The 18,359-nt window shown below is 44.5% G+C and overlaps 2 protein-coding genes across 8 annotated transcripts in view; one reads left to right on the top strand and one right to left on the bottom strand.

Annotated features, from left to right (window-relative positions):
- Positions 1–9,800, top strand: part of KL (klotho) — a 79,525-nt gene extending 69,725 nt beyond the window's left edge. The window contains exons 7-11 of one of the 3 annotated variants that reach the window (XM_032611033.1): positions 562–670; positions 3,363–3,626; positions 4,753–4,950; positions 8,060–8,309; positions 9,463–9,800. The gene's annotated coding sequence lies outside the window, so the exon portion shown is untranslated. The remainder of the gene's footprint in view (positions 1–561; positions 671–3,362; positions 3,627–4,752; positions 4,951–8,059; positions 8,310–9,462) is intronic. The other 2 variants (XM_032611032.1, XM_032611035.1) reach the window with 2 other exon arrangements.
- The window catches only part of STARD13 (StAR related lipid transfer domain containing 13), a 383,288-nt gene continuing 368,776 nt past the window's right edge, over positions 3,848–18,359 (bottom strand). For all 5 annotated transcript variants that reach the window (XM_032611028.1, XM_032611027.1, XM_032611029.1 and 2 more), the window contains 7 exons: positions 17,190–17,388; positions 12,190–12,400; positions 11,481–11,595; positions 10,360–10,581; positions 9,383–9,600; positions 6,259–6,435; positions 3,848–5,532 (listed from right to left, as the gene is read on the bottom strand). In XM_032611028.1, coding sequence (XP_032466919.1) covers positions 5,415–5,532; positions 6,259–6,435; positions 9,383–9,600; positions 10,360–10,581; positions 11,481–11,595; positions 12,190–12,400; positions 17,190–17,388 — 1,260 coding nt within the window. In that variant the 3' untranslated portion in view covers positions 3,848–5,414. The remainder of the gene's footprint in view (positions 5,533–6,258; positions 6,436–9,382; positions 9,601–10,359; positions 10,582–11,480; positions 11,596–12,189; positions 12,401–17,189; positions 17,389–18,359) is intronic.

Genomic DNA, 18,359 nt, shown 5'->3' on the forward strand with positions numbered 1-18,359 from the left:
AGGGGACTATCATCTGGGCCTAAGAACTGAATGTTCCCATCTGGGACATGTGGGCTTCCAGCACCTGTGCATCGCTTGCTGGAACCCTGCTTTCTGATGGGCTTGAAAGACGCAGCCAGAGGCTTCATTTCCTCCTGCTGCTGTTACTTATTTTCCTTCACAAGGAATAAGGTCTCAGCAAATTGATGAAGTGATCATTCCCAACACTGTAATTTTAGCAGCTCCAGCAGAGCTTGAGGAAAAATAATCAAACAGCATGTCATTTTGATAGTTCTTTACCCCAGGCCCTTGGTAAGCTTTTCCCTATCTAATCTCCTTCCTCTGATTTTATTTTTCTCTGTAGAGCTTCTCTGGTCAATTATTTATCTTGTTTCTTGGCTGTTTTCTCTTCTAGACCATAAGTTCCATGAGGACAGGGATTTTTTTGTCTGTTTTATTCACTGATTTCATTTATTGTTTTGTTTACTGAATGCCTAGAACAGTGTCTGGCACATCATGAGTGCTCCACACATATTTGTTGAATGAATGAACTAATCAAACTGTCCTATTTTCTGCAAACAGATGTTCAGCATTTGATAATTTCAGAAACAGTTGCATTTAACTTCTTGGAAGACCAGCTAATTCTCCATTGTTTGTGCTATTGGAGAGCTGTAGTAGTCAAACACAAAATGTGAGTTATTTCACTGGCTTTGGAATACTCCACACTAGGTTATGACTTCCATTTCTATGGCTTCTATCATCTTTATGCCCAGTTTTCAGATGCCCAGGTCATTTTAAATACTTATAGAATGGTGTAGCAGAAAGTGTCCTATGGGATGGAGTTTCAAAGCTGAGTAAGACATGGTCCATGTTCCTAAGCAATCATAATCTAGTGGGAGAGTTAGATTTATTGCCAAATAACTAAATGAGATGTGATTCATGCAATAAGAGTAATATATAAGGAAGCAGGTGGATTTCAGATGGGTGGTCAGGAAAGTCCATGGAGCAAGTGATGCTCAAATAGGGTTTTGAGGAATCAACAGGCTATCACATGACCGACAAGATGGGGAGAAAGTCAATGGCAAGTCACAGAGGTGTGAAAGAGTGGCTTGGTATCACTGGACCGTTATGTGTGTAGTCAGGAGAGGCAGGGATAACACAACTGAAGTGAACATGGCATGTACCTCTAGCTTTGGGCCCTGGTCACTCTCATAATGTTTGACCTGTATGTCCCACTAGTGGCTGGGCATCTCCACCTCAACAATTCAGAATCATTGTAAGTGCTACAGGAACGGTGACACTCCACTTGGCTAGGATCTATTTAATTCCTTTACATTAATTTCCTGAGAAGAAATCATACGACTGATTTTTTTTGTGGCCAAGTATCAAAAGACAGAAGTATAATAGGGACTTCCCTTGTGGTCCATTGGGTAAGACTCTGCGCTCCCAATGCAGGGGGCCCGGGTTTAATCCTTGGTCAGGGAATTATATCCCGTACGCGTGCCACAACTAAGAAGGCCACACGCCATAGCGAAGATCCCGCGTGCTGCAACTAAGACCCAGCACAGCCTAAATAAATAAATTAATTAATTAAATATTTTTTAAAAAAAGAAGTAGAACAGTTTCATGCCTAAGAATTTCATGAAGTAGACTCAGAATCAAGTTTGAATTCATATGCTCCAGGGTCCCAGGATGACACTGGTTGCCTGTGGCTGCTAGAATGACCATGTTCTCTTCTTTCACATAGAAGAGGAAAAGGGACAGTTGAAATTCCTCCTTTGCCTATGAAGGCAAAACTTGCAAGTAATGGAAGAAAGAATGAGGGAGAGGAGCAGAGAGCAGAGTTTGGATCATTTTTATGTGGGCATATGGTTGTTTGGGCTGCTGTGGCTCTTGTAGCCTATAGCTGAGAATGTTCGAGAGCTCCTGCTTGCTTAATTAGGGGTGACCTTTGTCATCTTTTAGAAATAAAGCATAGAACAAGTACAGTGGTCCCTCAGTACCCACAGGAGATTAGCTCCAGGACTCCCTTCAGGTACCAGAATCCAGGGATTGCTCAAGTCCCTTATATAAAGTGGTGTAGTATTTGCATATAACCCATGCACATACTCTCATATACTTTAAATCATCTCTAGATTACTTGTAATACCTAATACAATGCAAATGATATGTAAATAGCTGCCAGTGTACAGCAAATTCAAGTTTTGCTTTTAGGAATTTTCTGGAATTTTTTTGGAGTATTTTTATTTATTTATTTATTTATCTTTGGCTGTGTTGGATCTTTGTTTCTGTGCGCGGGCTTTCTCTAGTAGTGGCGAGCAAGGGCCACTCTTCGTTGCGGTGCGCGGGCCTCTCACTATCACGGCCTCTCTTTGTTGCGGAGCACAAGCTCCAGATGTGCAGGCTCTGTAGTTGTGGCTCATGAGCCTAGTTGCTCCGCGGCATGTGGGATCTTCCCAGACCAGGGCTCGAACCCATGTCCCCTGAACTGGCAGGCAGATTCTCAACCACTGCGCCACCAGGGAAGCCCCTGGAGTATTTTTGATCTGTGGTTGGTTGAATCCTTGGATGCAGAACCCGCAGATATGGAGGGCTCACTGTACAAGGATGGAAAGCAAGAGGCTCAGAGTCAGATGTGGCTACTCTTCATGGTCCAGTGGTGCAGCCATAAGTCACGTCATCAAGTCTCAGTTTCTTGTGCACTCAGTGAAAATGGAATCGTAGCTGGAGTTCACTGAATCCTTTATAAAAATACTCTTAAAAGTGTTCTTATAACTTCTAGATTTAAGAACAATGGAATGTAAAAGAAATCCCTACCCATCACCATAATGCCTTAGACATAGGTTAAGGCACCCAGACTGTTAGTGAAGTTCTGTAGATAACAATCTAGACTTTTATATGAATCTTTATATTTGAGGGAGATTTGACTATAGTACTGAGGCGTCAAGCTCATGGCAAGCTTTTTAGAGAGAACTCTTCCTCAGGAAGCAGGTTTTCTACTTACAGGATGAAGCATGAAAATCAACATGTATTTTATAGGAAAAAAAAGGGTATGTTTAACGTATATAAATTTCTTTGCCTTGGCAAGTATTCTACAATTGATGATTGATACCAACAGTTGAGGTAAAGATATACTGCAGTATAAATAGTATAAATATAATATTTAAAGGCAATATCATATTTTATTTCTATTGGCAAGATAACAATGAATAAAATACTGTAGTATTTGACAAGCTTGCTGCATCTTTCTCTTTTTTTTTTTTTAAGAGGCACTGTATTGTTAGGCAGCAGTGATGTGATTAGTATGTGCATAACAATTAAGAAGTCAGGTAATTTGAAGAGAAGGGGAGTCAGAAATAAACCATGTGTGCTTTTATTCTAAGTATCCTCTAGGTCCCAGCTTCTCAAGGTGTGGTCTTCGGGCTGGCAGGCCGGGCATCCCCGAAGCTGGTTCAAAATGCAGAAGCTCAGGTCCACCTCGGACTGCCTGAATCAGAGGCTTATTGTAACAATATCTGCGGGTAATCCGTGTGCTGCTAAGGCTGGAAAAGGCCTGCTCTAGGTGACACGACACCATTCATCCTTATGTGCCTGTCATATTTCCTGAAAACATATGATCCCATCTCTGGAGTAGGATCAGCATTAAGGTAAATTAAAATTCACTAATGATCTTGTCTATGCATATTAAAGTAATCTGGCATATGTGGTTACAATTAAGGTGTATGGAAGAAGTGAATTTGTTTTGCTCACAGGGCGTTGCCCAAATGGAAAATTATGGGTTTGCTGCCACCTTTTTCAGTAGGCAAGGAAACAAAAAATCCCTAGATCACAATTCAAACAGTATGATTTTACTGGTACCATACAAAACTCATATATAGCATTTTTATTTCTCTCAATAAAAGAATTGCACATTGCTGATAAAAGAAAACATTATATAAATGCATACAATATAAAAAAGAAAGGAAAACACTCTTTTTTTTTTCTCCAGCATGAATTGCTAAGTTATGATACCAATCTCTCCCTGAAACCAAACACAATAAATTATCTTCCTCTCTAGCATTGTTGAATTACAATAAAAAACCAACTTAAATCCATTAGCAATTGGTTAAGGATAGTCCATTTGCTTAGTCTATACAATAATAAATAAGGATGGGTCAAATGCATAGGTAGCTTGACTGACTAATGAAGAAACATGGAATTTAACAGACCTGTTTATATTTTCTAAAACTAATTGAAGAACACAGTTTTGGTCTTAACATTAGTTTAAAAACCCTGTCTTTCAGATTGCAAAACTTTAATGAATTCTAAAGAGCATCATATGTAGCAATAGTAGAATTCCCTGAAGCTGAAATGGTCCAGGACTCTTGAATGACCATCATCTCCCTTAATCTGGTGTCCAGAGTTAAATTCAGTGCAATACATTGGTAAGAAAATGCCAGTTAACTGTGGACAAATAGGCCACTGGTCAACTAGAATGACGTTTAAGAACATTATGAAATGTAAGTAATGAAAACTCAACAGAACACAGAGGCTCCCTTTGGCTGTGAATCTGCAAAAGCTATTACACTCAGCTCTAATCAGCAGGGAAATACAGGCTCTCTTTCAGTCACTGGGCTGACTCCAGTGGTCCATAGGCATCTAACATGTCACTGAAAGCTGTATCTGCTGGCCCCATGGCAAGCGGTAATCTAGGCTTAAATGCGGGAACGACTCCTCACCCACTTCTTTGCTTTAAAGAGGACTAAATATTATTTTCCTTGCTTTATCCAACAGCCCACTCTCCGTGTTTGAATAACACAAACAAGCTGACAACATGTAAGAACCATTTAATGTGTTTTCCTTTGGTTGGCTAATCTTTGGTAAGACATCAGGGCAGACTACATATTTTCACACTTCAGTGTCAGCAGCAGATTCTGCTCAGCTTACAGGACGGCGGGGAGACAGCGCCCAGAACAACTTGGAAAGAACCAGGTGAGGAAGGGACTCACCGAATCAGACTTGTTCCTTTTCAAAATATGCAATTAGATATAAAATTGATATTTTACATATATACAGTAAAGATAGAGATATACACACATATGTACATATGCTATACATACATTTATTTACAGTTAAGAATACGCTTCTTAGAAGCCTTTAAATAGGAAATTAGGCAATGCACAATGAATAAGCCATTTAATTTTAAGTAACATAGATAAATGTTCTGATTTTTAAAAATATTATATTAGTAGGGATGTATGTAGCCGTCTCCAGGAAGGCTAGGAAAGTTCTCAGAAATTCTTGCATCTTCAACATTCCGACTTCTCAGTGCTTCCATTTTTAAGCATTGTCAATCGCTTTCTCTCTCTCCCTTGCTTTCTCACGCGCACACTCTCTCCCACAAGTGTTTGCTTTCACTTCCTCTTCCCTGAGTTTGATGTCACACTGGGGAAAACTCAGATTTTAGTTTCTGGACCTTCAGCAATGAGGGGCTGAAAAGAGTTTCTAATCCTGGCAACTTCCGCCGCACACAGATGTCCAAAGCCTTTATTGTACCATTCTGGGGAATGACCTCTGCAGGGACAAAAATCAGAAAGGAAGTGGGAAAGTCTTTTTCCAAATCACAACAATTTGTCATGGTCGATAGGGCTGTGCTTGTGCCCTGAATGTCAGTCCACCTGCATTACACTCGGGGCTGCTGTGCCGAGGTTCTGAACACCTCATTATGTCAACAGGGGCCTTGAAAATGCCTTTTTGGCCGAGTATTTGGTCTATCTTTACAGTATTCACCAGGTGCTTTAAAATGATAGGGTCTCCTCAGGGGTGATTCAGACTTAATTCTAGAATTTACTGAGAAAACCCAGCTTATATCCACCGAGACCAAGAACTCAGCATCATGAATGCCTTGAAGGGGTTGGATTTAAGTTAGTTCCCTCTCAAAGGAGGGCAACTGGAGGGAGCCGCAAAAGGGACAGGCTGAAAAGAAACACAAGAGGACTCGTATTTACTGAGCACCTACTACGTCCCGGGCTCTAGTGCTGGTGTTTGCCCCATGCCCAAAGCACAGAAGTATAAGTGGGACAAAATGGAAAATAAAGATGAGCAGAGGACTTTCTCCTGAAAGTCAGAATTTTAGCAAGGGCGGAAAGAGGAAAAGCGAGGGGAAGGCACACGTAATCTTCTAGAAAGCATGTTAACGGCAAGAGGAATAAAAGGACAGTGAAATAAGGGACCAGATGAGAAACGGCCCCAGCGGATGTGCGGCAAGCCTGTGCCTGCCGCCCCCAGGAGCCCGCTTACCTCAGGTCCACCCTGCAGATGTGGGTCAGCCTCGACTTGCCTGACCCACACGGCTCCATTAAGTACTGAGAGTCCATCACCACAGCCCGCACACCACCCATGAGCTGGGCTTCCTCGTGGTCCACGGAGAGGGACACCAGGGTGCACATTCCTTTGGGCAAATCAGTCTTCCAGGTCCTGCAGCAAAACAAACCCGCACGTCGGAATTAGGGCTGAGAGAGAAAGAAAACCCGGAGCACAGCGCTGAGGCTCACACTTACATTTTCTTGCTCAAATTCCAAGCCCAGTTACTTGGACTAAGCTAATGGTTTCCATAAGTGCGTGTGAACTTTATGCCGTGCAGTTGAAAGCAAGGGTCTCAGCCCTCTGACCCAGAGGTCAGAAACGGTCTTGCAGCTTTCAGAGCTGCTTTCAGAATCCCAAACTGAGGCTGCAGAGGCTCCTGCACGATACTGAAGGGCTGGTCTCACCGTTTGGGAATTAGGACTCGCCCATTCAAGTCTCAGCAAACATCTGTTGGGTGTGCCAAGCTCTGAGAAGCCACTGAAGACATAAAAGTCTACAGCCCAGGAGGAGAAACAGACCTACCAAGAGAACCCTAAAGCACCACGGCAAGAGCAGTGATTGGCTGTGCAAAGAGCGCTCTGAGATCACGTATAGGGGATGGCTTCCTGGAGGAGGCGGTGCTCAACTCAAGTCTGAAAGGATGCTTAGCTTGAAGAAAACTAGGTACATGGCAGACTACTAATGGCCTTCAAGTCCCTGAGTGGCTCTTGAGCGGGAGAAGAAATAAATACAGTGGATTTGCCTCCAGAAAGCAGAGATATGAAGGTATGTTTTAATTCAGTGCAGACAAGAGCCGTCTCACAATGTGTACTCTTCAAAAATGGAGTGGGCTATATGAGGGGTAGTGAGTTCACTGTTACTGGAGCTATTCAAACATGGGGGGGTGTACCACTTGGGAAAAGGTTGTAGATGGAAGTCAGGAATCATGAGAGCATCTCTGTAGCAACCATTTCTACCGTAGGATGTAGGTTTCATTATTATAATCTTAGTTATTTATGTTACAAATCCTATCCCCTTGCTTAGTTTTCTCATCTCTAACTTCGTCCTGGCCTACCTCACCAGAAAGAGGAACTATTACCTAGAATTAGGGAATAAGCAAGCCCTACACAAATGCTTAGCAACTTCTCCATGGGTGTGACCATTCTCTTTTCATGCATAAGGCTGTGATTAATAACAAAGACTGAAAGTTGTACAGATTTGTGGGGATAAAATGGAAGAAGCTTCAGTGAGTATCACTGGAAGCTCCTGAGGAGCTAGAGAAAGGGGTAAAGTAAGACATGAACATGGTAATCCCAAGAGGAGACCAGCCTCATGCGTGCTAGCCTAGACAGGGAGACGCTCTGAAAACAGGAAGTGCCTCAGCCCTGGACTCCTCTTCCATACCAGTCACTTTCTACCTCTTGTATCATAACCACAAGGAATTCCTGCTGCAGGAAACACATCAGGTTCATTATTAACCTTCTTGGGTGCCGAGTTCTTCTCCCTCAGCCTCGTGGTCCACCCACCTTCTTCTTCAAGTCTTGGATCAACTGTCAACACAGTGAGACTCTGCTCTGACCACTACATTTGAAATTCCACCCCTTCCTATCCCCCTAAAATAAGTAATCCTATCCCCCCTGCTTATTATTTATTGACTCTATTCCTATCCCCCTTGCTTATTATTTATTGACTCTATCTTCCTAATAAAATATAAATCCCAAGAGAGCAGGGCTGTGGTCTGTTGTGCTCCCTGCAGTATCTCCGGAGCCTCCAACAGTGCCTGGCACGAGGCAGTGATGGAATGATACATGAGAAGTAGCAGGCGGGTGGCACTGCAGGATGAGTGGAAGGAGGACGGTTCCATGCACGGACTCCGGCCCTCAGCCTCCTGTAAGGGAGCGAAGAGGCAGGCTATGGCATGGCTCCATCCCCCCTGTGGCTGCCATCCTAGAACGATTTGATTTTCTGCTTGCAAGAGTGAAGGCGTAAAGTTTAACTTCCACGAGGTGAGTCCCAATAACTGCAGTAATAAGCCACCCTTACAACGGCCCACATTCTCCACCAGGGTCCCAAGGTTGCTAAGACAAACACATATACTTAGGGAAAAAATGACCCTTAAAATTCAAGGTCCTAAGGACCAATTCCAAAGGCATAAATAGCCCATGTGAAAAGTAACCTTTAGTTTGCCATCAAGACTAGTTTAATAAACTATTTAAATTACACATTTGGGAATTTCACTAGTGATTCTTTTTATACTGCTAATATATGAGAAGAGACAGTATTCACCATCAGTTATCAATAAAAAAAGGATGTATTGATTTAATCATATTTTATGTGGGTTTGTTAGAATCCTCAGTTCCTCTTCCTGATTCAGTACTGACTCATCAGCCCATGTACACAGCTCTACCGTGCAACTTCCTATTGTCGGTTGAGCATCGCCCTCCAACCCAGAGAGCAGGGGTCAGAACTCAACCCAAATCTAATAGAGGTGCTATTTCGACAGTAGACACCAGCCTCGCAAGCCCTGTCAGGCCCTGAAACCTTTCTGGACGTCCAAGTGTCTCAGCACGGTTGGACCTTCAGGGCTCTGTCAAGGTTTCCATGCCTGGTAATGAGTTATGAGCAGCTGAAGTTATACAGAGGAATTTTGAAGTTTCACACACTCCAGATTGAGAGTCACACCACTGAAGACTTGCTTTCCCAGGGGGAGAAAGGCAAAATCAGGAGAAAAGCCAGCCAGGTTCAATCTGCATAATTTAGCAGAAAGTACAACTGGACAAACAGCAGTTATTTTTGGGGACTCTGTTCTGAGGAAATGAACAATATTTATGGCTTAATAAACCGTATGCTCCATAATGAAAGGGGCCATAAGAGAACCCAGCAGAGCTGTGAACTGGGTGAAAGAAGCAGGAAGTCGGGCATAAACACAGCAAAGTCAGATTTCACTGAGAGAAATGAGGGCCGGCTGAGTGTTACCAGTGGAGGCTGAACTTAGGTGGGAGACCTCTGAAATGCTTAAATCTGCAGCTCTTACCTGGCTTTTGGAGCAGAGCATCTTAAATCCCGGAGGCAGGCTTACCTGAGAACCAGGAAGTCTCTGGAAGGGTGAGGCGCCATGCTGTTCTGCACGTACTGATAGATTTCTGTTTGCTTGTCCAGGGTTTCCACCACCTTCCACTGCACGAAATCCTCATCCCACAGGTGGCGCTCCCTCAGCACGCGATTCAAAACCACCGAGGGGGGCGCTTCCACCTCCACAGAAGCCTTCCACAGCTTCAGCGGATGCCCGTCTCCCACCTTGGGAAAGATACCAGCACATGCTGAAGAGGCTGCTGGTTCCAGCACAACCTACCATCCTTCACTGGGTGTTCAGAAAACATCACTGAGTATGTAACTTGAAAGAGTGACTCTGAATACCTCAGGTTTAGAATTTTTAAATGTTTATCCTTAAGCTGAAAAAAAGAATACTGATAATAAAAACAATAACCACCAACACAGTGCTCCCTGTGTACCAGGCGTTGTTCTGATTTTAAAACAGCCCTCCTCTGACAGTGGTCCTACTATTATGTCCATTATGCAAATAAGAAAATGGAGGCACAGAGAGGTGAGTGACTCGCCCAACGTCACACAGCTACGGGACAGAGCCAGGCCTGGGCTCCAGCAGTCTGGCTCCACAGTCTGCAGTCTGATTATGTGCAAACAGACTCTAGAGTGAGTGGTTGACTGATTCGTGTGTGGTGAAGCCCTGGGAACAGAGTAGCCATTTTAAAAGCAAAACAGGGCTTCCTGGGTGGCGCAGTGATTGAGAGTCCGCCTGCAGATGCAGGGGACGCGGGTTCGTGCCCCGATCCGGGAGGATCCCACATCCCGCATGCCGCAGAGCGGCTGGGCCCTTGGGCCATGGCCGCTGGGCCCGTGCGTCCGGAGCCCGTGCTCCGCAATGGGAAACGCCACAACAGTGAGAGGCCTGCATATCGCCAAAAAAAAAAGCAAAACAAATCCCTGGTTGTAAGACTTGGCTCTTTGGGGGTAATTTTTTCCAAGACCTGAGATTACCTTTTTGAAAGCAAGATCTGTGTTGTCTGTGTTGGAACACGTGACCCATCCTTTGAACTTTTCCTTGGCTTCCTTCTGGAGGCCCTGGATGAGATGCTCCAGGTACGTGTGGAAAGTGGCCCCGCTCTCCTCCAGCTGGGCCCCCAGGTCTTCCAGAGTTGGGGGATGGATCTCAGCCTCCATATATGAGTTATGAGACTGGGCCACCATCTCAAGCGGGACCTGAACCGATGGATGCACAGAAGAGTGACGCACTGAGCTACAGAAATGCTGAGACTGACAGAGAAAACAAAGTAGCATCGCCAAAGACCACGGTAGGGCAATGGGCTGAGTGCCGTGGGGCAAGAGATGTTTGTCTAAGATCAGTGAAGGGGGCGGGGGCGGGCTTCCTCAAGTCAGGAAACCCAAATCTGTTTGAGGCTATATTTACTATTCAAAACACCGCCATGACTTCCCATTCATTCTTTCCGTTTTCCTTCGATTTTACTTATTATATTTTTATTCAATTTGGCAAAACTTGGGCTCAGGAAACTTAAAGTGCACAGACTTAAGGGGAACGTCAAGTATGACTTAGAGGTGGCTTTACCTTTGTGGCACACTTTTCCCTTTTGCAAATGACAACTTTGCCCCAACAAGTATGCTGGAAGTCTAGTTCACTTAATCCTTTAGCGTATCTGTGGCTGTATTCATAAGCTGTTACTGATCCTGAGTTCACAGCGATTGTTCAGTATCACACATTCACACACACACACACACACACACACACACACACACACACACACACACACATACACACACACTGAATCTAATCAAGTCCCGAGGTTACATCAAATATACCGTACTTGGCTGGCTGGCCTGGGACCTGGCACCTGAAGTTGATGCAACTGTTCATAAAATCCATCATCATGGTAAACCCAAGTGTCTTTAACTGTCAAAGCCTCAACTATTCAATATATAAGCTCACTCCTCACATTTCTAGGAGGCAAAGACCAGACCTATCGAGTGTACCATTGTCATAAAATCAGGAGAAAACAGAAATAAGCCATAAATGCAGCAACCATTCCAAGCGTCTTATCGAGTTCCAAGAGCTATAAGGAAGGCAGTTGGAGCCTTTCACTTACCTCAAAAAGTCTGTCGCATTCCATGATCATGTGGGCCAGCCCCTGAGCTGCGGCCAGATTCTCACTGAGGTCCTTTTGATCTGGCTTCCCGGAGGCATATTTCTTCTGGATGACTCTGTAATTGAGGGGGAGAGTCTTCAGCGGATCCCAAACCCAAGAGCTTTTCACAGTACACAGCTCATCCCTTTGTCATGTCTTCATACCTAGATGTCACCCAGATCCCATACTTTCCCATTTCCAAATAGAAACAGTGACTACACATCTTAGATATCCTGAGTCAGGCTAAGAGTTTGACAGTTCATAATGGAAAACTTTGGAATAATACACGGGCAGGAATAACTGTTGGGGGAGAAATTAATCTTTTTTTCCCAAGTTTGAAACTACTTCACTGCAAGCTGCCCGTGCTTGGGCCTTAAATCTAGCCTTTTAAAATTGAAGATTGTAAAATACTACTTTGTGTCCTGTTTCCCTCCTTCTCACTAACACACGCAAAACAAAACAAAACTCCAGGCTTTCGGGATCACAAAGGACACTGTGCTACTTTGACAATTCCCTGATGCTGAGCCACACGAATTATGTTCCTACGCACATTTTCTGATTATGAATGAAGTGCTGACAAATCCCCAACTTGCAATACAGCAGGAGTTTTTTTAAGTAGCCGTGGGGAATACCTGGTTTAGGATTAGCGTTCTTGCTGAGGAAAACCCACCTGGGGGAACTTTCCTTCTTCAGTAAATTCAGATGGAAGAGGGAGGGGGCCAGACACACAGCCAGGTTCATGGGCGTCATCTGATTCTCCTCCACGGCATGGACCACGTCGTTGAGGAAGCACAGCAGCGTCTGCAACACCTCCCTGCTCTCATCGGCCAGCAGCAGGACGGCCGCCTGCACTGCCTGCAGCTGCTGCTCTTTGGGGACGTCTGCAGAAAAGGCGGTGCCGGGAGTTAGAGGAACAGCCGCGGAAGGAGCCAGCGGGACGGGGAGCGAGCGCTACCTTCCTGCGAACACACTCGGGGGTCACTGTCAGCATCAGCAGTGACATGACAACAGCTAAGGGCGTGGAGCTGCCCCAGGTGGTGAGAAGCTTGACGAGCTGCCGTCAGAACCCCACAGTCTCACTCCAGAACCTATAGTCTTCACAATGAGGCTGGACATGCAAAGGAACACCGTGCGCTGGCTTTTCATACTCTTGGAGCAATCCGCCTCCTCACCTACCTGTTTCAAACCTCTTGCCCACCCTCCCTCCCACCCCACCTCCAGCTCGTGAAGCATCCCCCAGGACGCCCAGGGCTTGGGGAAGAGGAACCAGGCCCCCCCTTCTCGGGCCCATTCCCCGTCTGGGCGGTGATAGGGGTGATGGGCACTGGTCAGCAGGCTTGAAAGGGAATCGGCCTGAACAGTATGAGGTAACTAAAAGGAAAAGGTATAGAAAAATGGGTGCTCCGTGCTGCATTCTGCTGCCCCCTGGCTGTGTTTGTTAATGATCTGTGAGGCCTGACTCGCCACCCTTATTCCTCTCACTCTGAAAGACCGTCAGGAGCTCACGTGGGCTAACACGGTTGTCTTTCCTACAATACCAGGTTCTAGAGCGGGTCTCTGCAGCAGGTGTCTGTGCTCCAAAGGGGGGTGGGAAGAAACTGTTGGGATTTCCAGTGGTGTTTGTTTTCTCTCATGCTTTGAAAATACTGATGGGATGTGTCTTGTGATAGGCACAGTATATTATAGTATATCACGATATACTTATATTATTGAAAATACGTAAGTATACATGCTCAGATAGCTCCTACTGGCAGGGGTGCCTGATAAAAAAAATGTGGAGTCTGCTGCTCCGGGGCCAGGGCGGGGCGGGGGGGGCTGTGGTGTGCCTTCTGCCCAGGTCCTGCCCCTCTCCATCATCAGCCCTCCCAGGGCGGGGCACACTGCAGGCCCCAGTCACCCGGCAAATGCGAGTCTCCGGAAGAGCCTGACCATGGACATTCTGGAACCCACCCCCACCCCCACCACGTCCACTGTGAACTGGCACAAGACAGACCTGGGTTTGATAGAGGAGAGCCATTCTGTTCACATTATACAGAAACCTTTTTCCTTCTTCTTGCTTGTGCTGAAGCAGAAGCAGATACTCCCGATGACCTCAGGCTTGTCACTGAAGTGTTATAAATTCAGCGGGAGCCCTTGAACTGCCTTTAATAAGCTGCTTTAGGTAAGATGTCCAGTGCATGCATTGTTTAGCTTTAGGTTGCCAACCTTCTCTTCTGTGCCAAAATTTTTGAAGAGTCATCTGTCGTGGCTACAGGTTGTCCCAGCTTCCTTCTACTCACTCGTTTCTTTATCCCTCAGAAACTATCTTCTGTCATTATTTTCTACTAAAGGTGCCTGCAAAGGTCAACTATCAATCCCGAAATTCAGCATTCGTATCGGATCCTATCCTCTTTGACCTTTTTTGTGGCACAGGCACTCCTGTGGTTCCTGCCTCTTTCCTGGCTCTCAGAAGACTGTTCTAGATCTGGATTTCTAGGTGCTGATAACTGGCGTCCACACAGATGGCCAGCAGCACTTCAGACTGCACGTCCAGGCTCCTCCCTGCCCCAGATCAGCTCCCCTCCCCCTTTTCCTTTCTGAATGCTCTTTAAAACTACAGGGTCATCTTTGATCCCTGCCTCCTTCTCTCTCCTGTAGACCGTGGGCTTCACATGTGTTCATTATCCATCCAACACTAATTAATCATCCGATGAAAGTCCAAGAAGTAACAGAGCTACAGTTGGACCTGCTCTGGAGAACAGAGGAGGAACTGTTCCTCTCTTCTCCACAGCCCTTTGGAAACTTTGACTCCAGAGTCTATCCCTAGAACATCTTTATTTCTAGTCTTGCTGCTGGAGGTCCCCACAGGTAACCCAGAGCCTCAATTAATGTGATGGCTCCCTTACCCTCCATTCTCGTCCTGTCCAGTACCTCTCGTTCACCACTTCCAGATTCATGGTCAGATAAGCAGTTCCAATGGACATGCACCCTGTGGCACAAGCCTGGCTGCCTATGAAATACCTACTCTCTCCTTTCTCTGTAAGAAAACCCACATTCTGTTCAGGTCTGGGCTGTAATGTGCTCAGGGAAGTTGGGCCCCTCCCTCAAAATCACAGGATAACCATGTTGGCCTAGACCAAAAATGGTAATGCCATTCCTCTTCACAGTGATTGATTTAGGGGAGAAAAGTGTAAAATTTCTGGTCTATGGGACCAAGATAAATGCTAGGTAGGCATTTCTGTAAATTTATCTCCCTGATAAAAAGAGACATATGGGGCTTCCCTGGTGGCGCAGTGGCTGGGAGTCCGCCTGCTGATGCAGGGGACACGGCTTCGTGCCCTGGTCCGGGAAGATCCCGTATGCCGCGGAGCGGCTGCGCCCGTGAGCCATGGCCGCTGAGCCTGCGCGTCCGGAGCCTGTGCTCCACAACGGGAGAGGCCACAACAGTGAGAGGCCCGCATACCACCAAAAAAAAAAAGAGACATATGCCCAAGGAGAACCCTTCTGCCTGCCTCTTGCCTTTGGATGTGATTTTGGGAAGACATGATAAAGATGAGTGGTGGCTGTCATATTATGACCTTAAGGGGATGACAAGAGACGCTGACCTCAGCCATGGTGTCACTGGATTAACCAACTCTGGAATTATTAAAGTCCAGATTTCTTGTCGTGTGCGATTATATAATGTCTTTATTTTTTAAACCGTTTGTTGGATTTTGGGTTCTGTGTTTACAGCTGAGAGCACCGTAACTGGTGGCTCCCTCAACACCACCCAAGGGGTCCCCGCAGTGATTAATGAATCAAATATGAACTCTTTGCTCTAATATTCAGTGCCCTTCCTGGGTACAGCCCCAGTCTAATTTTTGGAGTCATTTGATGCTGCACTGGACAGTTACCCTTCCTTGCCAGCCAGACAGAAATCCTGTAATCTCCTGACACATGAGCTATTTACTACACTCAGCATGTGTTCCTCCCGTGTCTCAACCTTCAGTTGTCACTTCTCTACCAAGTCCTTGTTCTTCATCTCAACCCCCTTGGGTGCTCTTTGTAACCTTATCATGGGATTTCTCCAGTCTTGCTGTTTTGCAGTTATTTATGTACATGTCTTGTCTCCCTCAACTGCAAGATGCTTACGAGCAGAGTTAAGTCTTACCCGTCCATGTGCTCTGCAGTGCTCAGCATGGTGCCCTGAACATAAGCAGAACTCAGTAAATGTTTGCTCAGCTAAAATAAGCCCTGCTTTGACCTGTTTTATTTTGCTTGTGAATCTCACAAAGGGCTAAAAGCATTTATCTCTTGGAAATAATCTGACTTTAACCTTAGACTAGTGTCAACCATAACCTGAGAACTGATTAAATGTAAAGACTCATATATGCTACATCCAAACCGTAAGGGAGGTTTAACTGAAAAATGCAGCTCAACCTCTTACAGCAGAAACATCATGAATTCCCTGTATTTAGCCTCCAGCAACATGTATCACTAGTTTAACTTAACCTATTCACTCTGACAAAATAATATTTATTTAGTGGGTCACCACTTTATCCTGTTTTTACAAGTGGTACTTGTTATAATCCTTTTTGAATTTGCAATATTATAAACTCCTGAAACACATTTAGTACAGAATTCTCAACAGCAAGAATCTTTTTCGAGTTGGATCAATTCCATGTCAAGGTCCACTTCATGTATATGTTGCTAAAAACTCAAAAGTCCACAGGCCAAGTGTTTTTTTCCTAAAGAATTGAGGCTTGGACCATTAAATACTTAACAGTTAACTGTTGAACAACACGGTTTGACCTGTATGGGTTCACTTAACAGGCAAATTTTTTTTTTTTTCAATAAATACACAGCCGGCTCTCTCTATACTTGGGTCCTGAATTTGCAGACTCAATGAACTGTGAATCCTGTACTATGTTTATGATCGTGGTTGTCTGAATCCTCGGATGCCCAACTGAGGATATGGAAAACCGACTATGGGACTTTAGCATCCTCGGTGGGTCCCGGAAGGAATCCCACAAGGTTACTGAGGGACAACTGTATAACCATAACAGTGCAGCTAGAAAAGAGCCACGTGTTCATTTCTAATACCATCCCCTACTTTGCAACTATCTTTAGCAGGATATGTTGTTAAATCAATACTTGCTTTTTTCAATGATTAATTATAGGGGTTTTGCTGAGAATTATCAACTTCACAGCACTTAAAAAGTTCTAAGTGAAAATATAAATTAGTTGAATTAAGCTTAAGCCTTGATTTGGTTTGCTTTTCAACAATTAAAATACATTGCATTAAAATACATTTCCTTTTATTTCTAGTCATTTTAACACATTTGGATTTCATATATCCCAAGGAAATGCTTTCTTTTTAAAAACACCTATATATAAAATAAATTCTATTGTTACCTTTTCATTTTAAATTTATTAAAAGTACATTGAAAGTTAGTTTTTATATCCTACATAAAACCCTATTGAGCAGGAAGATTTTGATGTCAAAAACGTATTTTCAAATGCATAAAATATAGCCTGGAGATTTCCATATTGAAGTGTGAACAAAGTTTACTTCTGGAGAGGAAGGTAGAATTGTAACTTTTATATACTTCTTCATGCATTACTTGTACAATTAAAATTCAATCTATAGAATTTTGTTTTTTAGGTGGATGAATGCACTTGAGAACACTGATCTACCTTGTTCCCACTTACACTGATAGATGTGGAGGAAGGTCTCGCTGAGCTTGTTGGTGAAAAGAGGCTCAGGAAGGTCCCGGAAGAACTGCTTCACCATATCCGCCACGTCGTAAGCAGATTGGTCCTCGTAGCTGACGTTCTCAGGAAAGCTCTCGTTCATTTGACGTAAGGCATGGATTCGAGACTTCACGCCTGATTTTCGAAAAAGACCCACCTGAAACAAGCCACAGTGACGTGTTAGTGAGGCCGCCTTTACCCCAGACGTTTTCTTCCTACTGCAAGCACGCTGACGGAGATGAGAAGGCAACAGGACCAGGACTCGATGACTTGGAATTGCACCCAAACTAGTATATTGTAAATTACTAACTTGGCTACTTCGGGCAGTAGCTGAACACTGACTTCCTCTCCCATGAAATGAAAATAAGAATAATAGCCCACCTTACAGGGCTCCTGAGAAAATATACGTGATTGTGCTTTGTGACTTGTCAAGTCTTACAACATGGTAGACGTTATTTTTTTATTCATTTATTTAACAAGTAATGATTAAATACCCCCTATATATCAGGCATACTTATATCTTCTAAGAGTCATTAGTGAGCAGGTCAGACAAAATTCCCTACCTTCTGGTGTGTATACTTTAGTGGGGGTTTTGAGAAACTTCTGTCAATGGAAGGTTTGGTGGATCCCAGATAGGTATCCAATGCCCCTTTGAGGGAGAGGTTTATAGGGAATATGCTCATGAAACGAAATATCGTTAAGCACATATTTTGACTGACAGGTCTTACGTGCTTTTCCTTCTTCAGAATCCTTGTAACATACGCTTCTCATATGATGCACTTACTACTCTACCTGGTTAGTTATTATGTGTAGAAGCTGTGGCTGTAGTGAGAATGATTCCTAAGTGGCTTTTCTTCAGACTTCAAGGCGCTGTATTATGCCTTTTTCATCCTTAGGGCTTAGACTCCTCTGCTTGATAAATGAACGGAGCAGTAAGGCGCCGTGGGGATAGTGCCCCTAACAGGAACGAGCCAGGGGGAGCAGAGCCCGATGAGGATGGAGGTTCCTGCAGTGGTTTCCAAGTTATGCTGTAGGCTCTCCTCAAGGGGACCTGCCGTCACCCCAAAAGAACTGAGCTTCTCTGGGAGCCCAGGCTTATGGTGAATTCGTATGTCTACTATTTTTAAA

The sequence above is a fragment of the Phocoena sinus genome, chromosome 18 (assembly GCF_008692025.1).
Source record: "Phocoena sinus isolate mPhoSin1 chromosome 18, mPhoSin1.pri, whole genome shotgun sequence".
Lineage (NCBI taxonomy): Eukaryota > Metazoa > Chordata > Mammalia > Artiodactyla > Phocoenidae > Phocoena > Phocoena sinus.